This window comes from Nematolebias whitei, chromosome 11 (assembly GCF_014905685.2).
Source record: "Nematolebias whitei isolate Nwh7 chromosome 11, NemWhi1, whole genome shotgun sequence".
Taxonomy (NCBI): domain Eukaryota; kingdom Metazoa; phylum Chordata; class Actinopteri; order Cyprinodontiformes; family Rivulidae; genus Nematolebias; species Nematolebias whitei.
Genome location: NC_056508.1, coordinates 20,744,532 through 20,753,053, shown reverse-complemented (window position 1 = coordinate 20,753,053; position 8,522 = coordinate 20,744,532). Strand labels below are relative to the sequence as shown.

Below are 8,522 nucleotides of genomic sequence, written 5' to 3'. Positions count from 1 at the left end.
TCAGATCCTGGATCAGAGGCTGCTGCCTCTCGGCTCTGTGGAGCCAAATTTAGACAACAGAAAACAAAATCAAACAGAAGATGAACCTGGTCCTGCTCATTAAATGATTGTTTTACCATCTGTCTGAAGTACCAGGAGCTGGTTGAGAACTATAGGAACACACCTACAGCCCCACGTTGAGGACTAATTTACCCAAAACATCCATGAGGATGAGAAATTAGAAACAAATATTTGTTACTTGGTCTTTTTTTTGTTCTTGAAGCAGACTTCATTTAGTTTTCCATGCAACAGGCTGAGAAGACGTTAATCAATGTTACACAACTAAAACACAAGGCTTCCTGGACAAATAAGGCTGCAGTGGCTGATGGGTAATGGGTGGAAGTGGACCGAAGACACGATCAGCATGTTGAACGCCACGTGTCCACCCCTGGTCGACCTTGGGGCTCATGTGGGTGCTGAGTCACGCTCCTTCAGATGGACTCTCACTTTGTCCTCTCTGTCTTTGCCAAATCTCTCCCTTCTGTCCACCTCTCTTTTCATCTGTCGTCAGCTTGAATTTCAAAATAAAATACTGTAAGTGGGTTAGGTTGGGTGTGGGGGGTTCTTCAGGGGAGGGGCCTCACTGCGTTTCTGCAGACATCACTTCCTGTCACCATCAGAGTTTGCGCTCCTGTGTTTCAGCCCATGCTGCGCCCTTTACCAACGACTTCACCATCAGATCTTTAAATGGATTCATCCCTTCAGTCAAATGTGGAGTTTGCAGCCGATTTCCACATAAAAAATGAAGGTGCTGCTCTTATTGAAGCAAAACGTACGTGGATCTGCACCTAAAAGTGCGCAGGATGATGCTCTGCTTGTTCGGGATTGTTAAATTCTACATCAAATTTTTTCTCTCTTTGCAGAAACTGCGGTGCTGACGGGAGATAAGGGAGGATGCAGTAGAAAAAATAATCCACACCGTTGCTCTCTTTCTCCCCTCGCGCCCTGGTCGCCTGCGTAACAGTCCTCTCGTCCCTCCTTTCCTTTCTCCAGCGTGCTCCGAGCTGCCTTCACATGATGGCGCAGCTTTTGGACTTTTCCTTGCTGAAGGTGGAGGAGAGGAGGTCGGTCTTGCTGGGCAGGTGTAGCAGTCTCTTAGAGAGGCGGCGGACCGGGCTGGGTTTGTCGGCAGGGTGGAGTTTGTTGACGCAGGCCAGAGCTGCGGTACGGAAAACGCTCTGGATGCTCTTTTCTGACGTGAAGGCTGAGCACTCCAGGTAGGCCTCGGCTCCGAGCTGCTTGGCCAGTGACGTACCCTAAAAAATGAGATGGATTAAATGAAGACAAACAGAAAACTGGAACGAGACATAAAAAATAATATTCCCTGAAGGAATGCACATCGCCTGCCGCCTTTCAGGCCAGAGCTTTAAAGTAAAGTCAACTTATGATGAGAAATAAGAGTCATAGTCATTTTGGTCAAACAACATTAAATATGATGTCACACAAGATGGTGAGATCATCAGAAAGTGCTCTGATGAGCAAAGGATGACTCTCAGCTACTGCAACACCTGATTTCAGCCCAATATCTGTAAACTACACTAGATTAGAGACACTTTTGTTGCTTGTCTTGAATGGAATGAAGATTTAGATCTCAGGAGTTTCAATAAAAGATATTTTGCTAACACAACAGCCAAACAAATACAGAGAGAGAAAGAGAGGAAACAGACCTGTTCGTAGGAGACTGGAGCCTGTTTCTGATTGGACAGCTCAATGCGTGTGCATATGTCTGTGCGCAGGTCCGTCTTGCAGCCAATCAGAAGGACTCGAGTGTTGGGACAGAAGTCCTGAATCTCTGCTTTCCACTGCACAGAAAAAACAAACGAGCATTACCCGAGACTCAGAGAGCAGCACGGCGATTAAACTGGACGCCAGCTGAAGCAAACGACGGCGGTCCTGACCTTCTTCAGAGCTCCGTCCACGGTGTCGGGTCGGCTGATGTCGAAGCACAGCAGCACCGCATCCGAGTCGCTGTAGCAGAGGGGCCTCACGTTGTCGTAGTACGGAGAACCTACAGGGACAGCAAAGAAGTGGATCCTGGTGAGTAGAGGCAGCAATTTTATCCACCACCAGGTGCAATGGAGGAGCCAGGGGGTGGCCAATGGTGGCCTTGACCACCAGATTTATTTTCCCCAATCATATGAAGAAACTATACTTATATGCAATATAAAAAGAAAGCATAGTTCCTCAGATGATCAGGGTGGTCGGTTCACGTACATTTATAATTCAGTTCAGTTTATAGCGCCATATGGCGGTGGCCATCTTGGATTTTGAAGTGGCAACCGAGTTTTTAAAAAGGAACTTTTTTTATGCCTAGATCACGTGTCAAACTCAAGGCCCGAGGGCAAAATGTGGCTCTTTTAAACATCTTGTCTGGCCCCGCAAGATGAAGTTTTAAACGCAAGATATTTTTATCGCCTCTCCTTGTGTTTAAAAACTGAACATACTTTATTCCGTGCAGACTTCTCATGACAGCTGGCCAACTAGAAACTTTCAGAAATTGTTGATTTTGACCTGAAAAAGGCAACAAATGTTAATTGTAACTGGTCAAACTCTTATTCAGGAAGTATATAAATAAATAAAATTATTTAAATAAATACAAATATATAAAATAAAAAATATATATAAATATATAAATAAATTGAATTGAAGTAGCAAACAAGAAACAAAAATGTCTGGTTTTGGACTTGAGTCAATGTCTTGATTAAAACTGGCCCTTGGTTAAACCAAGTTTGTAATTTTGGGGCACTGTTATAACAGTTTGACCCCCCTGGAGGTTGTACCTCACTTATATTTCAAGTCATCATGCTCACAACTTGCACAAATGTACGAACAAACAGACGGGCAGACAAAGAGTGTTTCCAATTTTCCCTCTTTGCTTTGCGGGACCAAAAAAAAAAAGTTTAAAAGAGCAAATTATCTGATAAAAGTTTAACCTTTTCCACAAAAAGTTAATCAGTCTCTGCCCACATCGTTCAGGTCAAAGTCAGAAGCAAACATCTGGCATTTCTCCTGTGGGTTTAGGTTCACAGCAGCACGATAAAATTTAATTTGTCCTCAGAATTACTGAGGTTAGTTTCAGAGACATTTCTGCCTCTGAAACTAAAAGACCTGGAGGATCTGAGAGTGATGCTCCCAGTGAGGTTCAAACTTTTTAAAAAACACTTATTTAGCATATTTGAGCTGGTGTCCATTTAGCATTTCTTTGACAGACAGAAAAACCTCCTTGAACCTTCACTGGTCATCCCAGAAACTGAACAAAGTCGGCGGCTTCATCCTTTAAATGACCGTTATTAGTTATCATCCCCATAGGTATCGTTCAGACTGTTCCCTCCTACCTCCTAGTAAGTTGAAAGTTACGTTTTTATGGTTGATAATATGCATTGCGGCTCGCGTGTAAAACCAGAAGTGTATAGTTAGCTTTATATAACCCTTTTCCTAAACCTACCCAGACCACTGAGCCTAAACTTAACCCCCTCACCCTTGACTCTTAACCCAACCCCTTGCCTGTATTATCAGCGATAACGTACCTTTAAAACCTTCTAGGAGGTAGAGGAGGGGCAGTCTGAACGCTTCGTATGGGGATGATAACTAATAACAGTCATTTAAAGGATGATAACACCCGAAGCGGGTGACAAAGTCCTTTTTAACATAAACAAAGAATAAAACTCTTCTGCTGCTGAAAGGCAAACGGTGAGCAATAATAGTTGACAGAGTCATATTTGTGTGTCTGTTTTTAGCAAAATATCTCGTGAGCCACTGAACCAGTTTTAAAGAAACCCTCAGAACTTAAGTCACTGGGTGTACGTCCACAACTGAATGACTTTTGAACGCACAATAGCCAACACAAAAGTAGCTACAACTCGGCCAGTTTCACAGATATTCAGCTAAAATTTGATGTGGTAGTAGCTGAGAGTCGTCCTCAACACAAACTCTGAGCGTGAGAGCTCATGGTCTGTAAACTCTGGTGTGAAAAGCACATTCCTTTTCGACACTTTTGTCCAATAAATGAGCTGGTTCTTCTGGTTTTGTCCCCCACAGATGATGATGGGCTCCATAGTACCCCCCCCCCCCCCCACACACACACACACACACACACACACCAGTTATTGGAGTCAAGGAAACATTTAACATCCCTCTCCATCAACAGCACATTTTATTTTAACTCTCAGGAAGCCTCAGGAGCTAAAAACAGTTTGGCAGGATGTCCGCTCTTTATTGTCTTCCCTCTGCCACCTGAACCCCCCACCCCCACCCCACCCCAAACAAAACAATCAGATCCAATTTCCTCGTCCTGTCCTCGTGGGTAAAATGTGCCCAAGAAGCTTTCCTGACAAATTCACAGGATGTAATTAAAGCAGGAATAGATCCTTGTCTTTGTGGGACGAACTAATAATCATGTTGTCCTGATGAAGTCTGCGCTCCCCCGAGAAGTTAATAAAATGTTTATTATTTACATTGTAATTAAAAAATGGCTGTGTGCTATATTTAGCAGGTCTAGATCACAGTTCAACCCTTCTGAAGGGGGCTTCTTTCTCCAGCCTCATGTCGCCCACACATCATGGTACCTGGACTGACAGAACAGGAAGTGGTCTCCTGCTGTACCGACTCAGTGATCGTTCAGATGTTTTAAAGGAGGGCTCTGTGAAAAGGTTAAACAACGGCTATCTTACCTGATGTAGATAGCTCCTTGGACGACCAGACTGGCAGTTAGCTCGTCGGTCCAGACAAAATCAAACCCCATTCCTCCAACCTGAGACTGTTCAAAGCGCCATCTACAGCAGGTAAGATATTAACTGTCTGTAACCCTTTCACCCCACTTTTAAAGGTCTGAACTGCTCATTTACCCCCGCCAAGTAGGACGCCTTATACAAGAAGCGTCTATCAATAACGTTTCTGTTTTAGGGAATCTGAGCACATCGAAGCGTGCAGGGTGATGTAAGGCTGGAGAAAGAGGAGGCAGACAGACCTAAAGAGGCCACAACGTCCAGCCTCCTCCCACGCACTCGCATCCCCCTGCCAGAACACACACACACACACACACACACACGAGCTGATCTGCTGAAATTGTCTGGTTGAATTTCAAAGAAAAAAGGAATCTGTATTCATCGTCACACGCCAAGACAACGATCGGACTGTCTCCACGAAACAGAAACTTTAAAACAAACGTTTGATGTAGAAAAGCTTACGTTAAAAAAAACATTAACTAATCAGACAAGTACCCGTTTCAAATGCAAAGAATAAACTGATGCTTGAAACTACATTTTAAGAAAGATCAGTTTTCTTGCCTTTACTCAGCCTGTCCTGATCTAACGGTGTGATGAAAGCCTTTAGCTTCTTGACTTTTGTTTGGTGGAGATAACAAATCGAGACAAATGTATTCTTATGCAACGCCTCCTTCAGGAAGTGTGGCCATCTCCAAACTGTTGTTCGTGGGAGACAAACACAAAAACAAGCCTAAAGTAGCTCAGCGCTGCCTTCTGTTGCATAAGAGGAGGTCAGGCACATATTTACAGTCACTTCTGCCTTCTGTTCACACCGTTTGCTCATGTTCACTCCTGCAGACTTCCACCCCCCGCATGGTGGAGGCATCCCCCTCCTCCCTCGGTGAAACAACCCCTCTGCAGGACACCTGGCACCGCTCCTCTGAGCCTCGGCTGTGATGTCGCCGTTATGAAAGACACCCTCGCTGCTTGATTAACATATCGATCCCATTCACCTGCTGCAGATGATCTCCTCGTGACTCTGTAGTTATCAGGCTGCAGAGCAGTTTCTCACTTTGTGCTCGGATTATGAAAAGTGATGTTGAATATCTTCACGTGTTCCACCCGTGGCCTTTAGATTCTCCGTTTAACGACAGAAATACGTCTTTTGACAAAAGCCAAAACACAAAGCACACCTCTGTTGAGACATGGCACATGCAATGATGAGAAACAGACACTGTCGGTCTGATCTTTGTGTGTTTATGCCCGGTCTGAAAAAACAAGCAAACTGATAATTACTGGAAAAATTGTAAAATTAAATAAATAAATAAATAAAAGGTTAAAGCCTAAATTGAGTCGATAAGAGTGCTTTACCTGTGACATCTGAAGGACAACGTGCACATTGATGGACTCTACGTCCTGAATAGTCGGCAAGAAAAGAAGAGCAGGTTTCACCAGCTTCACCAGGTAATAACAGCAGGGGTGCCATGGAGGGGGGGTGGGGGGTGGCTCCCCCCCACAACAATTGACCCCCCCACCAAAAAAAAAAAAACGTTTCATCCTCTTGAGTCCCAAACGTTTTGCATGTTTAATATGTCTTATTTAAGATAATGAAAACCTCATGAACAGAAATTGAGGAATTAAAAGTTAAAAATATTAATGTATAATTTAATTAAACAACTTTAAATCAGTCCTTCTAATCTTAAATAGCATCAAGTTTGAGATAATGCTATAGTAAAATGATTATGGTTTATGATTGTGTTTTCCCCCGTCTTATCCCTAGTTTTGGACATTTTTTTATGTTTTTGCTCACAAAAATACACGACAAAAACTAATAAAGATGTTTATTTAAAAAAATTAAAGGCGGTGGCTTTGAACTTTAGTGAACTTGTTTTTAGTAAACGTTTTGTCTAATGTACCGCTTCAAATTAAACATACAAGTTTGACTTTTTTTCCCAGAGAAAAGGACAACGTTAGGATGAATTACGGCGTTTCAACAGAACACGGTAAAACTGGACAGCTGAGGAACTCCAGATGTTCTGTTCTGGGTTATGCGCGTCAAATAACCGGTCAAATTTCCTGTGAAATTAGAAACTGATCATTCTTAACTCTCTTATCGACAAAGTTTTTAATTCTCTGTTTTACAACAATATAATAGAACTTCTGAAATTATCTTGTGGGTTTTTTTTTAGGTTTGGTGGTGCCACCCTGTGGCCCCCCGCACATGGCCACCCCATTTAAAAATGTCTGGAGGCGCCACTGGAGAACAGGACTGATTGTGAGATCTGAGCAAACGTAACAAAACAAAAGAATGAGACGTCCCCGACTCCTGACCAGAGGACAGAAACTAACTCGCTGCTCCAACCCGACTGTAAAACTCCAAGATGGATGCCTGAAGACATCAGTCGGCCAGATGCTCACCTGATGTGTCCCAAAGGCTGAGCTCCACCCGCTGGTCCTCCAGCTCCAGACAAGCCGTGTAGTTCTCAAACACCGTGGGGACATATGTCTACAGGTGGACAGGGGACAAATATTAAACATCTGATGTACATCTCCTAAAAGTCCATCACTAATGAGTTCAATGTGCAAGGAGCTGATCTTTATTGTCCACTTTTTCTGTCATGGATCAAAAATTATATTTAATTTTAAATCAGTTGACATTTTGGGGGGTCACGTGTGCAACACCTCACGTGTTTCTTCTCTAATGAAAGGGTTTATGTTAAAATATCTGGGAGTAATGAAGTCAAACATAAAATTCATGTTTATCAGTTTAAAGCATAAATTTAGGACAAACTCTAAAAGTATTTGTCCCGGTTAGTCCGGGATAAATGACACGATCAGTTTCCAGATGTTGCAGCTGCAGCAGCATCTTACCTCCGGGTAGCAGTCCTTCACCAGCACCTGTAACATGGCAGTTTTACCGCATTGGACGTCTCCCACCAGAACCAGTTTACACCTGGCCGCGAGAGGCTGCGCGAGCCGTCTCTCCTTCATGGTGAAGAAGAGTGAAACACGGAGACCCCGGGGGGGAGGCAGGAGAAGGAGAGAGTTCTGCAAGTCCCGGTTCGGATCTAACCCTGCGCTCCTGCGAGTAAACCTGACCTGCAATCTGGAGGAGGCGCGCGCAGCAGGACTTTATACCGCTGCGTCAACCAATGAGCGCGAGGCGCGGGAGGGCAGAGCGCGAGAGCCCGCCCATCAAAGTGGCGGAAGCGATGAGTCCCATCTGAGGCTAATGTGTAAAATACAACAAAACATTCTGTTGTTTTCACTAAAACACAACATGTAACATTAGTCTGTTTCATTAAAAGACAAGTTCAGATATTTTTAGGTGGTATTCTGTGGACATGTTATGAAGAACTGAACACTGCTGAAGGACAGCTGAAATTGAGCTGTGAAACCACAGAGAAGCTGAAGATAGCAAAAAGCTAGCTGTATAAAAGGATAACACAAAGCTAATAGTAGCAAAAGGTTAACAAAAACCTAGAATTAGCAAAGTGTGAGCCTAAATGTACTTTATTACGTATGTGGTAACAATAATATAATATTAATAATAATAGCCTAATAATGCACCTTATTATATTATATTATTATTGTTTGGCATATATTTATTCAACCTTTATTTATACAGGTTAGTCTCATTGAGCCACAAGGACTCATTTACAAGAGAGACCTGTTTTAAACAAAGAACACAGATGAGGTAAACAACAGTAGACAATCATATAAAAAGCAAAATGTAAAGTAAATAGAAGAAATGAAATAAAAACATAAATAATAAAACAG

The 8,522-nt window shown here is 43.0% G+C and overlaps 1 protein-coding gene across 1 annotated transcript; it reads right to left on the bottom strand.

The window, feature by feature from the left end:
* Positions 1–504: 504 nt before the first annotated feature.
* LOC119416805 (rho-related GTP-binding protein Rho6) lies at positions 505–7,733 on the bottom strand. The gene is made up of 5 exons (XM_037683991.1): positions 7,614–7,733; positions 7,161–7,248; positions 1,938–2,047; positions 1,707–1,841; positions 505–1,295 (listed from the first exon to the last, which is right to left on the bottom strand). Exons 1-5 carry the CDS (start codon positions 7,731–7,733, stop codon positions 1,050–1,052), a joined length of 699 nt encoding a protein of 232 aa, XP_037539919.1. The 3' UTR covers positions 505–1,049.
* Between the last annotated feature and the right edge of the window lie 789 nt (positions 7,734–8,522).

Excerpts from the sequence above, each read along its gene's own strand:
- LOC119416805 (XM_037683991.1), bottom strand. The coding sequence starts at position 7,733 with ATGAAGGAGAGACGGCTCGCGCAGCCTCTCGCGGCCAGGTGTAAACTG. Across the intron at positions 1,842-1,937 it reads TGGACGGAGCTCTGAAGAAG|TGGAAAGCAGAGATTCAGGA; the intron begins GTCAGGACCGCC and ends TTTTCTGTGCAG. Across the intron at positions 1,296-1,706 it reads CTCCAGTCTCCTACGAACAG|GGTACGTCACTGGCCAAGCA; the intron begins GTCTGTTTCCTC and ends CTCATTTTTTAG.